Source organism: Hyperoodon ampullatus, assembly GCF_949752795.1.
Source record: "Hyperoodon ampullatus genome assembly, chromosome: 19".
NCBI classification, from domain to species: domain Eukaryota; kingdom Metazoa; phylum Chordata; class Mammalia; order Artiodactyla; family Ziphiidae; genus Hyperoodon; species Hyperoodon ampullatus.
In genome coordinates this window covers 38,754,738-38,773,257 of record NC_136932.1, presented here as the reverse complement: position 1 = coordinate 38,773,257, position 18,520 = coordinate 38,754,738, and the positions used below count along the sequence as shown (strand labels likewise).

General features: G+C 54.1%; 1 protein-coding gene across 1 annotated transcript in view; it reads left to right on the top strand.

Annotated features, from left to right (window-relative positions):
* The window catches only part of CHD3 (chromodomain helicase DNA binding protein 3), a gene marked incomplete at its 5' end in the record, with an annotated part of 24,156 nt that extends 5,636 nt beyond the window's left edge, over window positions 1-18,520 (top strand). The window contains 37 exons of the mRNA XM_079724680.1: window positions 237-361; window positions 1,592-1,875; window positions 2,109-2,239; window positions 2,400-2,550; window positions 2,728-2,921; window positions 3,239-3,472; window positions 3,671-3,874; window positions 4,410-4,621; window positions 5,374-5,505; window positions 5,897-5,996; window positions 6,410-6,601; window positions 6,774-6,974; window positions 7,352-7,489; window positions 7,770-7,891; window positions 8,047-8,220; window positions 8,354-8,495; window positions 8,722-8,853; window positions 9,493-9,610; window positions 9,820-9,944; window positions 10,121-10,352; window positions 10,654-10,820; window positions 11,292-11,469; window positions 11,914-11,979; window positions 12,448-12,533; window positions 12,663-12,796; window positions 13,357-13,501; window positions 13,677-13,839; window positions 13,954-14,075; window positions 14,179-14,314; window positions 14,428-14,529; window positions 14,697-14,825; window positions 15,205-15,313; window positions 15,510-15,642; window positions 15,934-16,129; window positions 17,239-17,402; window positions 17,647-17,773; window positions 18,269-18,520. Coding sequence (XP_079580806.1) covers window positions 237-361; window positions 1,592-1,875; window positions 2,109-2,239; window positions 2,400-2,550; window positions 2,728-2,921; window positions 3,239-3,472; window positions 3,671-3,874; window positions 4,410-4,621; window positions 5,374-5,505; window positions 5,897-5,996; window positions 6,410-6,601; window positions 6,774-6,974; window positions 7,352-7,489; window positions 7,770-7,891; window positions 8,047-8,220; window positions 8,354-8,495; window positions 8,722-8,853; window positions 9,493-9,610; window positions 9,820-9,944; window positions 10,121-10,352; window positions 10,654-10,820; window positions 11,292-11,469; window positions 11,914-11,979; window positions 12,448-12,533; window positions 12,663-12,796; window positions 13,357-13,501; window positions 13,677-13,839; window positions 13,954-14,075; window positions 14,179-14,314; window positions 14,428-14,529; window positions 14,697-14,825; window positions 15,205-15,313; window positions 15,510-15,642; window positions 15,934-16,129; window positions 17,239-17,402; window positions 17,647-17,773; window positions 18,269-18,390 — 5,622 coding nt within the window. The 3' untranslated portion in view covers window positions 18,391-18,520. The remainder of the gene's footprint in view (window positions 1-236; window positions 362-1,591; window positions 1,876-2,108; window positions 2,240-2,399; window positions 2,551-2,727; window positions 2,922-3,238; window positions 3,473-3,670; window positions 3,875-4,409; window positions 4,622-5,373; window positions 5,506-5,896; window positions 5,997-6,409; window positions 6,602-6,773; window positions 6,975-7,351; window positions 7,490-7,769; window positions 7,892-8,046; window positions 8,221-8,353; window positions 8,496-8,721; window positions 8,854-9,492; window positions 9,611-9,819; window positions 9,945-10,120; window positions 10,353-10,653; window positions 10,821-11,291; window positions 11,470-11,913; window positions 11,980-12,447; window positions 12,534-12,662; window positions 12,797-13,356; window positions 13,502-13,676; window positions 13,840-13,953; window positions 14,076-14,178; window positions 14,315-14,427; window positions 14,530-14,696; window positions 14,826-15,204; window positions 15,314-15,509; window positions 15,643-15,933; window positions 16,130-17,238; window positions 17,403-17,646; window positions 17,774-18,268) is intronic.

Here is an 18,520-nt window from a genome sequence, read left to right as displayed (position 1 = left end):
AGTAGAATTAGGGAGTGAGGGGAGAAATCAGTATTAATGACAGGCATGAGGAGTGGGGGAGGGAGAGCCCTGGGCGAGCAGGGTGCTAAGTGGAGAGGCTGTGGTTTGTGAGGAGTGGGATTGGGCTGGGAGTGGAGCAGGAAGCAGAAAGCCCAGGGAACCTGGTGGGTGGGTAGAGAGGCATGTGGGGGGCCCAGGACTGGACACCTGTGTCACTGAAGCCTGGTCTCTCACAGCAGGTGGAGCAGAAGTCGTCGGCAACTCTGCTTCTGACCTGGGGCCTGGAGGACGTGGAACATGTGTTCTCGGAGGAGGATTACCACACACTCACCAACTACAAAGCCTTTAGCCAGTTCATGAGGTGCAGTAGGACCGAGGAACCCTCTCGAGCAGACACTTTTAATTTGGGGGAGGCTCTGGACCCTTCTGGAATCTGATGAAAGCTGAGAAACTGCCCTCCAGAGAAATTCACTACACATAAAACTCCACATGTCATCTTAGGGAATTCCTGGACTCCTAGGATCCAAGGACTCCAGTCAGGAACCCTTCACTGGGGGGTCACAGTACCACTGCTAGGTTAGAAAGCTCTGTGGTGACAGACTGTCAGGAGGACTGATGGCCCTCCTTGGTCTAACAGTTCCAGTTTGCCCTGCCTGACTTCTCTCTAGACTGGAGCGGGGAGGTGGTATCCGTGTTGCCCAGTTTCCTTTGCTCGGTTATCAAGTCCTCTGTCCCTTAGTTAGACACCAGTAATCACGGAGGATGCATTGCTGACAGTGGGACCTGAGCTTCAGTGGCTCCCGCAGTAGAGTACAGAACAGTAGAGATGCCTTTTGTGGGGCAGGCACTTTAGCAGAGCCGTTCAACGCTCTGGAGGCAGCCTGCTGAGGTTCAGGTCCCGGTGTCACGCTGGGCAGCTCACTTCTTTGATCTTCAGTTTCTGCATCTGTAAAATAGGCACATAATACGTACCTCATGGGATGATGGATGGAAAGCTCAGCACACTCAGTGCCTGGCCCCTAGTGGTGTTCAGTCCCTGGTAGCTGTCCTTGGTCCCGTTGTCTCACCGCTTCACTACTAAAGACAGTGCTTCTGTCAGCACGGGGGTCACCCACGTCCTCACAAGAGCTTAACACCCCACCGCAGAGCAGGACATCAGACTCCACCCGATGGGACCCTTCATCAGGGCCCATGGAACTCTTTAGAAAAGCACAGAGAATCATAGCAACTCCTAGTAGTATTGTGAGGACGAAATAAGATATTATGTGTGTGGAAGTGTTTTAGGAACTGTAAAGTAGTTGTCCAAAGAAGAGCTTTCTTATTAATCTCATGTTTTTTTATCCTTTTTAATCTGCATTTAAATTTTATTTTGCCTTTTTTTTCTTCTTCATACTTTTTTCTTGTTTCTTAAACGTTTTTTTCCTTCTTAAACTTTTTATTTCTTTATTTCAAAATTGATGTTATTCTTCATAGGACATATTTTCACCACCTAGGAATCCTAGCTGGTACATAGACTTAATTGGTGAGGGGAAATAACAGTGTTCCCAGACCATCTGTGAAGGGTCCGAGTGTCTTGCTTCTATATTTTCAGGCCCCTGATTGCTAAGAAGAACCCTAAGATCCCAATGTCCAAGATGATGACCATCCTTGGGGCCAAGTGGAGAGAGTTCAGCGCCAACAACCCCTTCAAGGGGTCGGCAGCTGCTGTGGCGGCAGCGGCGGCAGCAGCGGCTGCAGCTGTAGCCGAGCAGGTGTCAGCTGCTGTCTCATCGGCCACCCCCATAGCACCTTCCGGACCCCCCGCCCTTCCACCACCCCCTGCTGCTGATATCCAGCCCCCACCCATCCGAAGAGCCAAAACCAAAGAGGGCAAAGGTAAGAAACCCTCTAGTTGGAACAACTGTCACCCCACCCTCTAAACTGCATGTTCTCAAATTATAGTCCAGAACGCTTGTCTTCTGAGCCCTGATCGTTGTAGACGAAATGCTGTCCAGGAAGGGGTCTCAGTGAGACCATAGCCCACAGAGAGGTCCAGAAACCCTATGGCCTCCGTTGTTCCTGGCTGTTATGATCTTGGCTTTTTCTCTGTCACCCCACTCCTCACTCAGGTCCAGGCCACAAGAGGCGGAGTAAGAGTCCCCGAGTGCCTGATGGACGCAAGAAGCTTCGGGGAAAGAAGATGGCACCACTCAAAATCAAACTAGGGCTGCTGGGTAGCAAGAGGAAGAAGGGAGGCTCGGTGAGTGGCCCCTCCCTGTCCAGTATACTTCTTGGATGTGGTCAGGGGCTGGGGGTCCAGACACAAGGGTCCATGAGGGCAGCTGGAGCGGGAGCCCAAGGCCTGGGGAGGGGAGTGGAATCCATTTGGCCTCTCTGACAGCCACGGGGGCTATGGGCAGTATGTTTTCCAGAGTGACGAGGGCCCTGAACCAGAGGCTGAGGAGTCAGACCTGGACAGTGGCAGTGTCCACAGTGCCTCAGGCCGCCCTGATGGTCCTGTCCGCACCAAGAAACTAAAGAGAGGCCGGCCAGGAAGGAAGAAGAAGAAGGGTAAGCGGTGTCAGCTGTGTGCGGTCCTGTCACTCAGCCTTCCTTTCATTCCTTCGTTGTCTTTCTTATTTGTAGTTTTGACCTCTTTATTGAACCCTTTTCTCTTTCTCTCCCCTCCCGCATTCTGCTCTCCTTCTCTCTCTCTGTTCCCTTTGCCTCCACTGGGGTGTATGACAGTCCTGGGCTGTCCTGCAGTGGCCGGGGAGGAGGAGGTTGATGGCTACGAGACGGATCACCAGGATTACTGTGAGGTGTGCCAGCAGGGTGGGGAAATTATTCTGTGTGACACCTGCCCTCGTGCCTACCACCTCGTCTGCCTTGATCCTGAGCTTGACCGGGCTCCTGAGGGCAAATGGAGCTGCCCCCACTGTGTGAGTACTGGTGCCACCTCTTATGGCCCTCAGGGACCCACCCATCTCTTTCCTCCTTGCTTTCTCTTGTCCTCTCCCTACCTCCAGATGCCTGGGCTTCTCAGTAACAGATGTTTAAGTGTCCAAGATCCTAGTTTGATCCTCTCCCCCATCCCTTTGCCCCCAAAATTAGCATTTTGGGGAACTGAGGTGTCCTGTTCCTTTGTTCCCAGCTGTCTTCTCTGCACTTCTAGGATCTAGCTGTCCTGCTTTGGCTCTGTCTTCTGTCTCACTCCTTATCCTCTTTCTTGTGTCTGTGTCTGTCCTTGGCCTCCCAGGAGAAGGAGGGGGTACAGTGGGAGGCCAAGGAGGAGGAGGAAGACTATGAAGAGGAGGGGGAAGAGGAGGGGGAGAAGGAGGAAGAGGACGACCACATGGAGTACTGCCGTGTGTGCAAGGATGGCGGGGAGCTCCTGTGCTGTGACGCCTGCATCTCCTCCTACCACATTCACTGTCTGAACCCCCCGCTGCCTGACATCCCCAACGGCGAGTGGCTGTGTCCCCGATGCACAGTGAGTGTGCCCATCTCTCAGGGTTTATTGTCAGCCCCGACTCCTTCTCCATCTCCGGGGCCCAAAGGTCCAGCTCTTTCTTTCTCTCCTCTCCCCCACACCTAGCCTTTGATCCCCCTGTGGGACCCCCATCCTCCTACTCTAATGATGGGCTCTTCCTGCCTCTTTCTTTCCTCTTTGTGTGCGTCCGTCCTGAAGTGTCCCGTGCTGAAAGGCCGTGTGCAGAAGATCCTGCACTGGCGGTGGGGGGAGCCCCCCGTGGCAGTGCCAGCCCCCCAGCAGGCAGACGGGAATCCGGATGCCCCACCTGCACGTCCTCTTCAAGGCAGATCGGAGAGAGAGTTCTTTGTCAAGTGGGTAGGACTGTCCTACTGGCACTGCTCCTGGGCCAAGGAGCTTCAGGTACAAGGGCCTCTCCTTCCCTGCCTCCTGGGACCCCATTCACTGCCATTCTCTCTCTTGGCCCGCTGTTCTCTGGTCTTCCGTCCCCTCTGCTTTCCCTCACATTAGGCCTCTGGCCGCCCACACCCTACCAGCTCCCTTAGTTTCCACACTTGGTTCTCTTGGACTCCAGTTCTCTTTCCCTCAGTCTCCGTTACATTCCTCCCCTTAGGTATAACGTAGGTTTTCCTTAGCCTGCCTTAACTCCATCTCTTTCTTTATCTGTCTTAACCCTGTTACACTGATAGCCCCAATCTTAACAACCCCGTTCCCTTCCTCCTTTTGCTCATTACCTCCCCACCCAGGTCCTGTCTCTGACTCTGTTCCCTGGCATGTTATTCGTTCTCCTGCTTTGGCTTTAACTCACTATGTCCCTCATCCCACCTCTTTCGTTGCTTGCTTTCCCATGCCATTCCCCCTGCCGGCCTCTGCCGTCTCCTTTTGTCCTCTCGGGATGTTGGGACTATCTGTTCCCCCCTCCTCTGTGCCCCATCAGCTGGAAATTTTCCACTTGGTAATGTACCGAAACTACCAACGGAAGAATGACATGGACGAGCCCCCACCCCTCGACTACGGCTCTGGTGAGGATGATGGGAAGAGCGACAAACGCAAGGTGAAGGACCCGCACTATGCCGAGATGGAGGAGAAGTACTATCGTTTCGGCATCAAGCCGGAGTGGATGACCGTCCACCGGATCATCAACCACAGGTGAGTCCTTGGTCCTTGGTCCGTGCGAAGGCCTACCTGGGTTTTGCCACTGTTCTTGTTGCGCTGTGGCTCCATGTTAGTATTTGTTGATTAACCAGATAATTGATCTAACTGGATAATTCCCACTGCAGCCCCAGCCCTTCTGGCTTTGTTTCCTCTGTGGAGATGGGAGGAACCAGCTGGAAAGTCCAGCCCAGCACTGACTGCTTTGTCCTTGCTGCCTCTAACTTCTAACAGCTTAAGAAATGACACACGAGTCTGGGGATCTGGTTGTGAAAAAAGCAAAACATGAAACACATGGTTCATACAGACCAGTGTTTCTAGTACTTTTTCTTCACAGTACTTATTACTAACTAATGTTACATTGTCTTTTTATTTTTCTATTTCATCACTGCCTCCCTCAATAGAATGTGAGCTCCACAGGAATAGGTCATTTGTCTGCTTAGTTCTGCTCAGTCACCCGTGCCTGGGAGAGTGCCTGGCATGTAGTGGATGCTTAGTAAATACTGATTGGATGAACAAACGATGTTGAAGCCAGGGATGTTTTGTGATCGTTGATTTTTAGGAAGCCGTCCTGAAAAAGTTAGGGTAGTACTTCAGCCATTCCAAACTGCCTTTCAGAGGGCCACCATTGAGGATTAGGTGACAAATTCTCCATGTTTGCTGATAATTGTGTTTATTATGACTTTTTCTACTTGTGACACATATTACTTTTCTCCTCCTGCTCCTTCTCCTGGCTTCTCTCCCCACAGTGTGGATAAGAAGGGAAATTACCACTATCTAGTGAAATGGAGGGACTTGCCTTATGACCAGTCCACGTGGGAGGAAGATGAAATGAACATCCCTGAATATGAAGACCATAAACAAAGCTACTGGAGACACCGGTGAGGGAGCCAGGTCGTGGGTTAGAGGGAGTCTGAGGACAGAGGCATGAAAGCTAAACCTCCAGCATTAAATGAGATGCAGTAGCGACAGACCCAATCTAGAATTTAGGGCAGTGGGAGCCTGGGCTGGGTTGTTTGCGGTGGGGTCGGGAAAGAGGCGGTGTGAGGAACAGAAAGAAGATCTAGCCTGAGTAATGGAGATGAGGATGCTGAGGAGTGGGGAGGGTTGGCTTTAGAGCTGAAATCCAAGGGGTGAGGGTAAAGAACCTGGGAGAAAGGAAATGTGAGAAAATCTCGGTTATGGAAAGTGGGAGCTAGGTCTGGAGTGGGTTCAGAAGGACAGGGGGCGGGTCCAAGGACCAGGTCTCACTCAGACCCACTGTTTTCCCAGAGAACTAATTATGGGGGAGGACCCCGCCCAGCCCCGCAAGTATAAGAAGAAGAAGAAGGAGCTGCAGGGTGATGGGCCTCCCAGCTCTCCTACTAATGATGTAAGCCCTCTCACTCGGCCCGCCTCCCATTTCTGGAGCCATGGTGATTGAAGATTTCCTGGGGGCTTCTGACAGAACTTCCCAGAGTTTCAACAACTTCTTTGAACAGTAGCTCTTCCTTCAGTGTCCAGCTTTGCCCCAAGAGTGCTAGGAATTTTGGCACGGGAGTGAGAGCTGCTAGAGGCAGCAGCACACAGGGCTCTTCTACCAGTTTCCTTCCCCACAGTGCTTCTGGGTATTGTTTTAAGGAATGAGGGGGAGGCACTGCAGACTCAAGCTTTCATAAGCTCAGGCCATAGGAGAGGGACTTGTAACCCCGTTTGATATCAGTGCCGGGGAGAGGGGAGGAGGAGGCCAAGACCGGAGGAGCAGCTGATGGTTCCCCTGAGCCTTCTGACTCCTTGATTCTACAGCCCACAGTGAAATACGAGACTCAGCCACGGTTCATCACGGCCACTGGAGGCACGCTGCACATGTATCAGCTGGAGGGGTTGAACTGGCTACGCTTCTCGTGGGCCCAGGGCACTGACACCATTCTGGCTGACGAGATGGGACTGGGCAAGACCATACAAACCATCGTCTTCCTCTACTCACTGTATAAGGAGGTGCTAGACTCTCGGGCCCTGAGGGGGACATCCGTGCTGAGGCCTAGCCTGGACTGGGGAAGGTGGGAGTGGAGGGTGAGGGCAGAGAACTGGGGGGAGGGGTGCGGCAGGCAGCAGACTGGGGTGTATAACCGTGAGCCTAGACTAATGGTCCCCCACCCTCAACTCCCAGGGCCACACAAAGGGTCCCTTCCTGGTGAGCGCCCCGCTCTCCACCATCATTAACTGGGAGCGGGAGTTCCAGATGTGGGCACCCAAGTTCTATGTGGTGACATACACGGGTGACAAGGACAGCCGAGCCATCATTCGTGAGAATGAGTTTTCCTTTGAAGACAATGCCATCAAAGGTGGCAAGAAAGCTTTTAAGATGAAGGTAAGCCCCTCTATCTCATGTCCTCTAAAGTCCTCAGATCTGTCGTTTCGTTGCCCCAACCGGGACTTCAGTTCCTTTATTCCCCATTCAGCTTTCTCCCTCCTTTCCTCCACCTTCCCTCACGCCTCTGCACTCCAGTCCTGGAGATGTAGTGGGTACTCCCAGGGGTGTACGTGGATCTGTTCATCCTGGATAGGTGGTGGAAGTTTGGGGGCCACATTCAGAAGTCCCTGCATGGAGTCAAAGCTGGAGGACAGGACAACGGGCTCCCTTTGGGAGTCTCAGTTAGGACTGGGTGTCTGCGTGGAGAATGGGGGTGGAGGCCTAGATGCTCCGGTGTGGGGTGGCAGCCAAATGGACAATGGTTGTGTTGGCAGAGGGAGGCGCAGGTGAAGTTCCATGTTCTCCTGACATCATACGAGCTGATCACCATTGATCAGGCAGCTCTTGGCTCCATCCGCTGGGCCTGTCTCGTGGTGGATGAGGCCCATCGGCTCAAGAACAACCAGTCCAAGGTGAGTGAGATACCCAGGCCTCAGAAACTTGAGGCTGTGGACTCCTACTTGCCCTAGTCCTAAAAAATAAAGTTTCAGGGACTTTCTGCAATCAGGGAGGCAGGAAGCCTGGGAATAAGTCTGGGGAGAAGTCCAGGTTGGAAGAGGGAGAGGACTAGGGATGTGAGGGCCTCTGATCCTGAAGGAAATAGGAGCTAGAGGCAGGGAAAGGTGGTACTGTGGGCCAGCCACTTGCCACTGATGGGCCCTTTCCTCTGCCTTTCCTTGCCCCATTTTCTAGTTTTTCAGGGTCCTCAATGGCTACAAGATAGATCATAAGTTGCTGCTGACAGGGACTCCGCTGCAGAATAACCTGGAGGAGCTCTTCCATCTGCTGAACTTCCTCACCCCAGAGAGGTTTAAGTAAGTGGCTCAGTAGGGTGGTCTGCAGAGAGGAGAGGTGGAGGGACTGAGAAGATGAGTGGGAGGAGGATTCACCTGGAGTGAAGAACAGAGCCTGAGGTCAGGGGCAAAGAACCTGACGCCTATTCGTTTCCTTTTCTCCTTCTGGCTACTAGCAATCTGGAAGGCTTCCTGGAGGAGTTTGCCGACATATCCAAAGAAGACCAGATTAAGAAACTTCATGACTTGCTGGGGCCACATATGCTGAGGAGGCTCAAGGCTGATGTCTTTAAGAATATGCCGGCCAAGACAGAGCTCATCGTCCGCGTGGAGCTGAGCCCCATGCAGAAGTGAGATGCAAGGCGGGTTACCTGGACCAGGGTTGAGGATTTGGTGGCAGCTTTCCAAGAGTTGGTGGCCAAATGCAACATCATAATTGCTTCCTTTATTGTGTCTCTTCTATGCCCCTGCCCTGGGCTTTAGGAAATACTACAAGTATATCCTGACCCGAAATTTTGAGGCCTTGAATTCACGAGGAGGTGGGAACCAAGTGTCATTGCTTAACATCATGATGGATCTTAAGAAGTGCTGCAACCATCCATATCTCTTTCCTGTGGCTGCTATGGTAGATACGGGAGCTGGGGGACTGTGAAATGCCTGGCTCTTTGGCAACATGGGCAGTTGAGCACAGGGCTGGAGTTGGGCTGGGAGGCCAGAGGCTAGATTTCTGAGAAGAGTAGGAATTGTAAAAGTGTGGAGCCTGGATTGGGGCCTCCAGCTTTCTAGGCACAGTCAGAATACGGGGGTGTGTTCACTGAGCCTCTCCTCCTTCTTTCCTGCCTTCTTTTCAGGAGTCCCCCAAACTTCCCAGTGGGGCATATGAGGGTGGGGCACTTATTAAGGCGTCTGGGAAGCTCATGCTGCTGCAGAAGATGCTGCGGAAGCTGAAGGAGCAAGGACACAGAGTGCTCATCTTCTCGCAGGTGACCCATCCCTGTAGCTCTTTCTCACCATCGGATAATCGCTTACCTCGTTCCTGTGGTTGCCACGGGATGCGAGGTTAGGCAATTACACCCCTAAGAGTTTCTGGTATAGCTAAGTTCATCTTGGTCTCTGATCCCTGTTCTTAATTAAGGCTGTTGGAAGTTGTAGTCCAGTTTCTGTATGCCAAAAGGGGCGAAAGGGAAGGGTGAGCCATCTGCCTCCTAAAGGTCATCTCCGGGACTGGTACAGTTTCTTAACATTATTGGGGAAGGGAGGCGAGCACAGACCTTTTGGAAATCTGATGAAAGCTGTGGGTCTGTTCTCCAGAAAACTGCACATACCACTAGACAATTTTGTACAGATTTTCAGGGGATTCACAGATTTCCCTGAAACTTTGTCATGGGTGTCAGAGGAGAACCTCTTCCTTAGGAGAAATGGTCTTAAGTCAAGAGAGAGAGAATGACAAGAATGTCCCAGGAGGAGCTGGGGGTGGAGGAAACAGCTCTGGGGGGTATATGACAGGGCAGGGGTACAAGTGTAAGGCCTGGGGTTGAGAGAGAATAAAGAGGTAGTCAGAACAGACAGGGCGCATCCCACTGCCTCGTCGCTCTAGACTCCTGCCTTTTCTCTTGCTCTAGATGACCAAAATGTTAGACTTGCTAGAGGACTTCTTAGACTACGAAGGCTACAAGTATGAGCGCATTGACGGCGGCATCACTGGTGCCCTGAGGCAGGAGGCCATCGATCGCTTCAATGGTGAGGGGGACCTTGGTCCCTGCTGGGTGTGGGAGGCCCGAGAAACCTGTGCCTAGGTCCCTGGGATGGGAGGGTGCTGGCCTGGGAGGATATTAGCCACCTGGGCTTTTGAGTTGAGAGCATCGTTTGTAGTCAGGGAACATCTAGGAGCAGGTGGACAGACCTGCTGGGTACAAGAAAGGCCTGATTTCCTGATTCTTGCCTCCTAGCTCCTGGGGCCCAACAATTCTGCTTCCTCCTGTCCACCCGGGCTGGAGGCCTGGGCATCAATCTGGCAACTGCCGACACTGTCATCATCTTTGATTCAGACTGGAACCCCCATAATGATATCCAGGTGAGAACACGCCTCCTGGAGCCCCTTTGAGCAAGGAGATGTGTCTGTCTGTTCTGGGGTCAGAAAAACCTCTTGGTGGGTAGAAGACCCTTCCTTGTCAGCCTCTTTTCCAGAGCATGTAGGGCGTGTCTCCGCTGCCACTCCCCTGGCCCATCCCCACTTTCCGGCCCCTGCAGGCCTTCAGCCGTGCTCATCGGATCGGCCAGGCCAACAAAGTGATGATTTACCGGTTTGTGACTCGCGCATCAGTGGAAGAGCGAATCACACAGGTGGCCAAGAGAAAGATGATGCTGACGCATCTGGTGGTGCGGCCTGGGCTGGGCTCCAAGGCGGGCTCCATGTCCAAGCAGGAGCTGGATGACATCCTCAAATTTGGCACCGAGGAGCTATTTAAGGATGAAAATGAGGGTGAGAGCCTTTTCTGCAGCTCCCTGTAAGCAGGTCTTTGCTGTCTGTGAGCACTTCTCTTCTGAAACCCCCTGAAGAAGATCTCTTCTCTGCATCCTTGGAGGAAGGTTGGCTTCTTTCCTCACCTGTAAGGTTGAAAACAACAACAAATGTCTGTGTAGACGTCCAGGGAAAGGGCCTTCTCCTCCAGAGCTCCCGTGAAAAGGAAGCAGAGGGGAGGGCTTTCCTCTGATCTCTCTCAAGTTCTGCCTGAGGTTCTGGTTAGAGCTCAGAGTCCCCTCTCGTTCCCCAACTCCACCAGGGGAGAACAAGGAGGAGGACAGCAGTGTGATTCACTATGACAACGAGGCTATCGCTCGACTCTTGGACCGGAACCAGGATGCAACTGAGGACACGGATGTGCAGAACATGAATGAGTATCTCAGCTCCTTCAAGGTGGCCCAGTACGTGGTGAGGGAAGAGGACAAGGTGAGAGGCTGGGGCCAGACACGGTCCATCCCGGGCCATCTCTGAGGGGTGGTGTCGATGTCCTTGACCAGACCTTGAGGTTGGAGGATCCCCCTTCGCTCTTGTTTTTTATCTGATCTCTTATCCTAGTGCCCATTAAAGAGCGGTAGTGGACCTCAAACGACTTCTTGGTCTAAAGGATGAGACTGGAATTTGGAGAAAACTTAGGCAGAGAAAGTGGTGATAAACTCGGGAGGGAACCTTCTGAGTCAGAGTGTGAGGGACACAGAGGGCACTAGAGGAGAGGTTTGGAAAAGAGGGAAATAACGAGGAGGAGAAGCATATTGCAGGTAAGAGGTAAGGAAAACTTACACAGAGGACTTACACACAGTGACGAGGTCTAGGGCTGGGTGGAGGCAGGCGCGTAGGGATTTTGTCATGGTGGAAGGACTGGAAGGGGAGGCCTTCAGCGTTCGTCCTGCTGCCCTTCAGATTGAGGAAATTGAGCGAGAGATCATCAAGCAGGAGGAGAATGTGGATCCTGACTACTGGGAGAAGCTGCTGAGACACCACTACGAGCAGCAGCAGGAAGACCTGGCCCGCAACCTCGGCAAAGGCAAGAGGGTCCGCAAGCAGGTTAACTACAACGATGCTGCTCAGGAGGACCAAGGTGAGGACCGCCCCTGAGGGAGGGACCGAGAAGGGGACAGTGCTGAGAAGGAGCTTGGAGCTGGGGGCATTTAGAGGAAAAGAGAGGCTTCGAAGTCAGGGCCTTCCCTGCCAAGTAGAAAGAGATTAGGAAGGGACACTGGGAGTACCCGGAGGCCAGGTGGATTTGCAGGTGATCTCAGCTATGTAGCAGTTGCAGAGGGCTCCGATGGACACCCAGGGGTCCCTGTTTAGAGTGGGGTATGCAGGAGTCAGGAGGTAGGTGGGTGAGTGGACATGGTGTGTGGTCCTGAGTCAGACTGCAGGCAGTCATCCGGCGTCCCTAGGAGGGCCGAGGCCAGAGTGAAGGTGCAGAAGTCTCCGAGGGGAGGCGTCCAGACAGAAGGGCCCCAGCCTGGGCTTATCCAGGGAGCCATCGCTGACCACTGAGCCCTTCCCCTCGCAGATAACCAGTCAGAATACTCAGTGGGATCAGAGGAGGAGGATGAAGACTTTGATGAGCGTCCTGAAGGTGGCATCTGTTTTCTTGTCTTTCTACGCACCTCTTCCCATTTCACTTCCCATTGTCTATTAAGCCCACTATTTTTATACAAAATGCTCATTTGTAGAGAAAGTAAAGATTGCAGGTAAGCAAAAAGGAAGAAATATCTATAATCTCGCCACTGTTAAAATTGGGAGTATATAACCATGCAGGCTTAGATACCTAGATGAAAAATCAAGAAAGGGAACATCCTCTTACATTCCCGCCAGTAATCTTGCTTGCATCGTATGGGTGCTACTGATTTTTTAGTATGACTCGATTCTTTTGGACCTATTGGGGTAGTAGTTCTGAATGCGCTGGGAAGAAAATTAGAAGCGCCTCAGAGCTGACACAGGCCTTTCCTGTGTTCTGTATCTTGTGAGAATGGAGGGCTAGGAAAGAGTGGCGGGGGGAGGAGGCAGCAGCTCTACTAACCGGGGTCACCATCTCCCCACCCAGGGCGTCGACAGTCCAAGAGGCAGCTCCGGAACGAAAAGGATAAGCCACTGCCTCCACTGCTGGCTCGAGTCGGGGGCAACATTGAGGTGAGAGCTGGCCTAGGTCCCTGAGGAGAGAATGAAGGAAATTGAAGCTGAGTCACTGAGGGTAGAACAGACCAAGAAATGAGATCCTGGACATTCACTGCCCACTCCCTCCTTGCCCCCCATCATCAGGTGTTGGGATTCAACACCCGTCAGCGGAAGGCCTTCCTCAACGCTGTGATGCGCTGGGGCATGCCCCCACAGGACGCCTTCACCACCCAGTGGCTGGTGCGGGACCTCAGGGGCAAGACTGAGAAAGAGTTCAAGTGAGTGGGGGTGATACAGGGCTGAGTTGGATGGAGGGGTAAAAACTTGGGGCGTTACTGCCTTCCTCTTGGCCGCCATATGATGTGACCTTACTCAACTGATCACCGTACTCCCTGCCAGACAGTGTTTCCTGTGGCTCAGTTTCCTGGGGGGTGGGCTCAGCCTGCCCCACCTCCCCTCAGATGAGCCTAGAGCAGGGAGGCCGGGCTTCCTCCCCAATGGGAGAGGCAGTTGAGACAGGAGCCTCGCCTGGGCTGTCCTTGCCTCACATTTATTTGACCACGATAACCTGGCAGGGGAGCTGGTGGGAAGGATGAAGAGCTGACTGATGGGGCCTAGGAATGAAGTAACCAAGGCCAAGGGGACTGTGGAAATGCAAGGGGAGGGGCAGATGTGGGCGTTAGGACTTGGAGGACAGGTGATGGTGAGATTGAGAGGCCCAGGGGAGGACCCCTGGAGGCACCCGGGAGTTTCAGGTTCAGTAATCCATGTGCCCCCTTTACTCCCCTGCCCCCCGCTAAGGCTCTCCTAACGCACCTCCCACCCCCGTGCTCCTTAGGGCCTATGTGTCTCTGTTCATGCGCCATCTCTGTGAGCCCGGGGCAGACGGCTCTGAAACCTTTGCTGACGGGGTCCCTCGGGAGGGACTGAGTCGCCAGCAAGTGTTGACCCGCATTGGAGTCATGTCTCTCGTCAAGAAGAAGGTATCCGTCTTCCCCTCAGCCAAAGAGGCTGGCTGCCTAGACCCTGTGCTCCTCCGCCTCTCGTCCCTGAGTTCCGGACTCACGCTGGTGCGAGATAGGGAGAAGCGCTGGAGCTTGCTATGTGTCCAGTCGCTGGAGCTGATCCCTGTCCCTACGACTCCCCCGCACCCTTCAGGTTCAGGAGTTTGAGCACATCAATGGGCGCTGGTCTATGCCGGAGCTGATGCCCGACCCCAGTGCTGACTCCAAGCGCTCCTCCAGAGCCTCCTCTCCTACCAAAACGTCTCCCACCACTCCTGAGGCTTCTGCTGCAAACAGTCCTTGCACCTCAAAACCTGGTAATCAGCTCAGGATGGCGGGAGAGACAGATGGGGCCAGTGTCCGTTCGACGCCGAGGGACTGGCGTTGGGGTGGGGAGTTTCTGCCTGCCTCACTCCGCCTTACCCTTGCAGCTACTCCAGCTCCCAGTGAGAAAGGAGATGGCATAAGGACACCTCTGGAGAAGGATGAAGCAGAAAACCAGGAGGAGAAGCCGGAGAAGAATAGCAAAATTGGGGAGAAGATGGAAACAGAGGTGTGTGGCTACCTGGCTTTCTTTGAGGGGAGGGAGTGGCAGAGTCGTGGAGGCAGGTGCCTAGGAGCCGCCACTTCGTCCTGACTCCGTTTTCCTCTTTCAGGCTGATACCCCCAGCCCAGCCCCATCACTTGGGGAGCGGCTGGAGCCAAGGAAGATTCCTCTAGAGGATGAGGTGCCAGGGGTACCTGGAGAGATGGAGCCTGAACCTGGGTACCGTGGGGACAGAGAGAAGTCAGGTGGGTGCATGGCCTTAGGGGTGATGGGGGGCTTAGAATTTGGGGGTTCCCTCTTCTGGGGTCAGGGGCTGAGGGTGACATGCTGCATTCCTGTCCCCTACCCCCTCCCACAGCCACGGAGTCGACGCCAGGAGAGAGGGGAGAGGAGAAGCCGATGGATGGACAGGAACACAGGGAGAGGCCGGAGGGGGAGACGGGGGATTTGGGCAAGAGAGGTAATGGGTGGAAGGACCGGCCACCTGGGTCCCTGAGGGAATCAGGGGAGGGGAGGTGGGGTCTTGGGAACCAAATGCCTGGGTCCCGGGTGGGTAGCTGTTCCAGGGGCCAGTACCTGGGAGGAGACTCTCCTGAGGTGTGAGCTCTGCCCCGTCTGCTGTAGCAGAAGACGTAAAAGGGGACCGGGAGCTTCGACCTGGGCCTCCTCGAGACGAGCCGCGGTCCAACGGGCGACGTGAGGAGAAGGCAGAGAAGCCGCGGTTCATGTTCAATATTGCAGACGGTGGCTTCACAGGTGGGGGGGGCCCTCACTGCCCTCTGCTCCTCACTGGGGTTAGCTCATCCTCATGGGGTTTCTCTTTGGGCCTGAGGCCTCCTTCCACCTTTAATTCCAAGTAACTGCCAATGAAATGGCGCATGCTGTCTCTGACCCTTGCCCTGGTCCTCCTTAAGTGTACTTCTAACTCCAGAGCTGCCTTAATCCCACCTGTACTCTTAATCCTAACTTGAACCTTGTTTGTAACTAGTTTTATTTCCTAACCCTTCACCTAACCTTGCCCTGTTCCTCCTAAAAAGCCCTTAGTCCTGTCCCACTGTTCGGTTCCTCCCTCTGTACCAGCCTGTTGGGCTTCACAAACTCCTGATGCCTCGTCTGTCTTCTGCCCTCTTTTCAGAGCTCCACACGCTGTGGCAGAATGAGGAACGGGCAGCTATTTCCTCGGGGAAACTCAATGAGATCTGGCACCGAAGACATGACTATTGGCTTCTGGCTGGGATTGTCCTGTATCCTTGGATACAAATGCAAGAAAAAAAATGTTCTCTCAACCTGGAGAGAGGGGAACTACAGAGAACATGAGTCCATACTTAGGGAAGGGGGCCTAGTGCCGCACTTTGGGGCGGCCAGGCCAAAAGGAAGGCGTGTTCACAGTCCAGCCTAGCCCTGTTAAATTCCTTGATGATCCACTTCCTTCGCTGGCAGCCATGGCTACGCACGGTGGCAGGACATCCAGAATGATGCTCAGTTTGCCATTATCAACGAGCCATTTAAAACTGAAGCCAATAAGGGGAACTTTCTGGAGATGAAAAATAAGTTCCTGGCCCGGAGATTCAAGGTGAGGATGAGGGAGGAAAGGAACCGTGTTGAAGAGGGGCTTGGGTCAGAAGTGGGACCAGATCTGGTTGCAGTGTAGGCAAGGTTCACACCTTGAGGGTTGAGGCGATGCTTGAGGCAAAGACCAGAGGGTCACCTTGTGTTTGGCACTGTGGTCTGGATCGGGGTCGCAGTCAGTGTTGGTGTGGAGCTGGGGGTCTGGGCCGCTGGTGAGGGCGGTGTGGGTCTCCAGCCCCGAGCTGCGTGCTTGCTGCTGGCAGCTCCCGCACTCGCCCCCTCCCCACGCCCTTAGCTCCTGGAGCAGGCGCTGGTGATTGAGGAGCAGCTGCGGCGGGCGGCCTACCTGAACCTATCACAGGAGCCGGCGCACCCCGCCATGGCCCTCCACGCCCGCTTCGCCGAGGCCGAGTGCCTGGCCGAGAGCCACCAGCACCTCTCCAAGGAGTCGTTGGCGGGGAACAAGCCGGCCAACGCCGTGCTGCACAAGGGTAAGGGCCGCGGCGGCCCCGCGCGGGGGAGGGCCCACAACGCTGCGTAAGTCTTCACCCCGCACCCCTCAAAATCCTCCCACCCCTCTGACCCCCTTACCCTCTGAACCACCCCCCTCTGACCTCTGACCCCACCCCGACCCACCTGGTACCCCCTTGGTTTTTAGCCTCTAGGATTTCGTGCAGCCAACCCTCATCCGTGCCCAGTAGCATTCACATCAGTGCCTAAGGGAGGGACCTTCCCCCCCGCCCCAATCTCCGTGAGACTGTGCCACGTCCCCTCCACAGGGCGGAACTTATTCGCTGACCCACACACCTGCCATATTGCTAATAGCACTCTCTCTGGGGCTGTGGCCTGTGTATAGTCCACAAAAGTCCTTACCCCCGGTCCCACAAATCACATTCCTCACGTCTCATTCACCCCATGAAGCAGAAACCACCACCGTCCCACCCTCTGACCCTACCCCATGAAACTTCCCTTTGACCTTCAACCCTTCCTCCCAAACCCTCTTACCTTGACAATAATAGATTAAGTTCTAAAGCCCTCTAACCATCTAATCCTGTCTGATGTAGTGACTGATTCCTGGCCCCTTTGACTCCTGTTCTAATTCCTTGAATCTGTAATGCTGACCCTCTAACCTCCCTCCCCCCCTTACATATTAAAACTTTGATTCCTTACGTCTTTGACACCACTTACCACCTCCCACGCCTCCTGACTATTTCCTCCCCATCATCCCCAACCCCAAAACCTCACTCTTTCAGTATGGGATGTTCTGACAACTCCCCGCCCCCATGTCTTCCGATGTCCTCCCTCCCCTATCTCCCTTTTCTCCATATTCCCTTTTCCTTTCTTCTTTCTCTCCATCTGTCCTCTGTGGTGATCTGGTCTCTCTGCCTCTTTACCTGACACTTTTTCTTTGTCCCCGAGTTGCTCTTTTTTTCTACTTCTGTCATTTCCTTGGTCTCTGATTCTTCGACATCTGTGCCCTCCTCTCTCTCTCTTTCTCTGACTGTATCTGTCCATCTGACTCCTCGTCTCTTTTCCTGGCTCCATCTCTCCCTTTCCCTGTCTTTCTCTTGCCCTTCTTTCTCCGTGGCCCGGGCCCCAGTTCTGAACCAGCTGGAGGAGTTGCTGAGCGACATGAAGGCGGACGTGACCCGCCTGCCAGCCACGCTGTCCCGAATACCCCCCATCGCAGCCCGCCTTCAGATGTCCGAGCGCAGCATCCTCAGCCGGCTGGCCAGCAAGGGCACGGAGCCTCACCCCACACCGGTAACCCTCTTTCCCCCGACTCCGGTTTTCCCTGTTGGTACTCCTCCTGCACACAAATGAACACCTCCTTCAGAACCCCGTGCAGTGTGGAACAACGACCTGCTCCAGCACGCTCATCAGCCTTGAGTCTCCCTGCCTGTATGATACCCCTCAGTAGTTCTGGAGTTTGGCCCATGATGTCTCCCCGAAGCTTCTTCCCTCTCAGACTGTGGACCCTCTAATGTGGGCTCGCTCTCTCTTCCAGGCCTTCCCCCCGGGTCCGTACGCTACACCTCCGGGGTACGGGGCGGCCTTCAGCGCCGCACCCGTAGGGGCCCTGGCCGCCGCAGGCGCCAATTACAGCCAGATGCCTGCAGGGTCCTTCATCACAGGTCAGCTGGTGACTTCCTGCCTCCTGCTTCTTGCATTCTTCCTTTTCCAAGCTTCATCCCTGCTCAGCTACCCTTTTACTTGTCCAGCCCATCTCATTTCCTTGGAAGTATCCAGTGTTTTATGGAATAGAGTGGTTCTGGACTTTGTTTTTCCCATCCCTTTCTCAACTTCTCTTCCATTCCCATCGTCAAAAACCTCATCTAGGGTTTTAGTGGTTCTGTGGCTTGGTACCTCCTACCTGAGCCTCCTCCAGCTGTTTACTTCAGAGAAAGAGAATATGAAATTGGAAGGGGGTTCCGGTGAAAGTTGGAACGTGTGTTCCATCATGCGTACAGTGGGGAATCTCGGAGAGAGAGATTTTTTTCCCATCCCTACCTTAGAAAATTGGATGTGGCATGAGGTGACCTAGAAGTAAGAACATACTGTCGTCAGGAAGCAGTCGACAATGGGAAGTGAAGGAGGGATTGACCCTTCCTTACCCCCTTCCCAAACAGCCGCCACCAACGGCCCTCCAGTGCTGGTGAAGAAGGAGAAGGAAATGGTGGGGGCATTGGTGTCAGACGGGCTGGATCGGAAGGAGCCCCGAGCCGGGGAGGTGATCTGTATAGACGACTGACCGGATCCCAGGCCTGCCCTTCACCCAGGCCCCGTCCCCGAGGCCGACCCCCAGCTCAGGCTCTGGGGCCTGCTGCCAGTCCTCCGCCTTCCCCACCCCATGGGCCCCCACTGGGCTAGGAGCCCCTTTG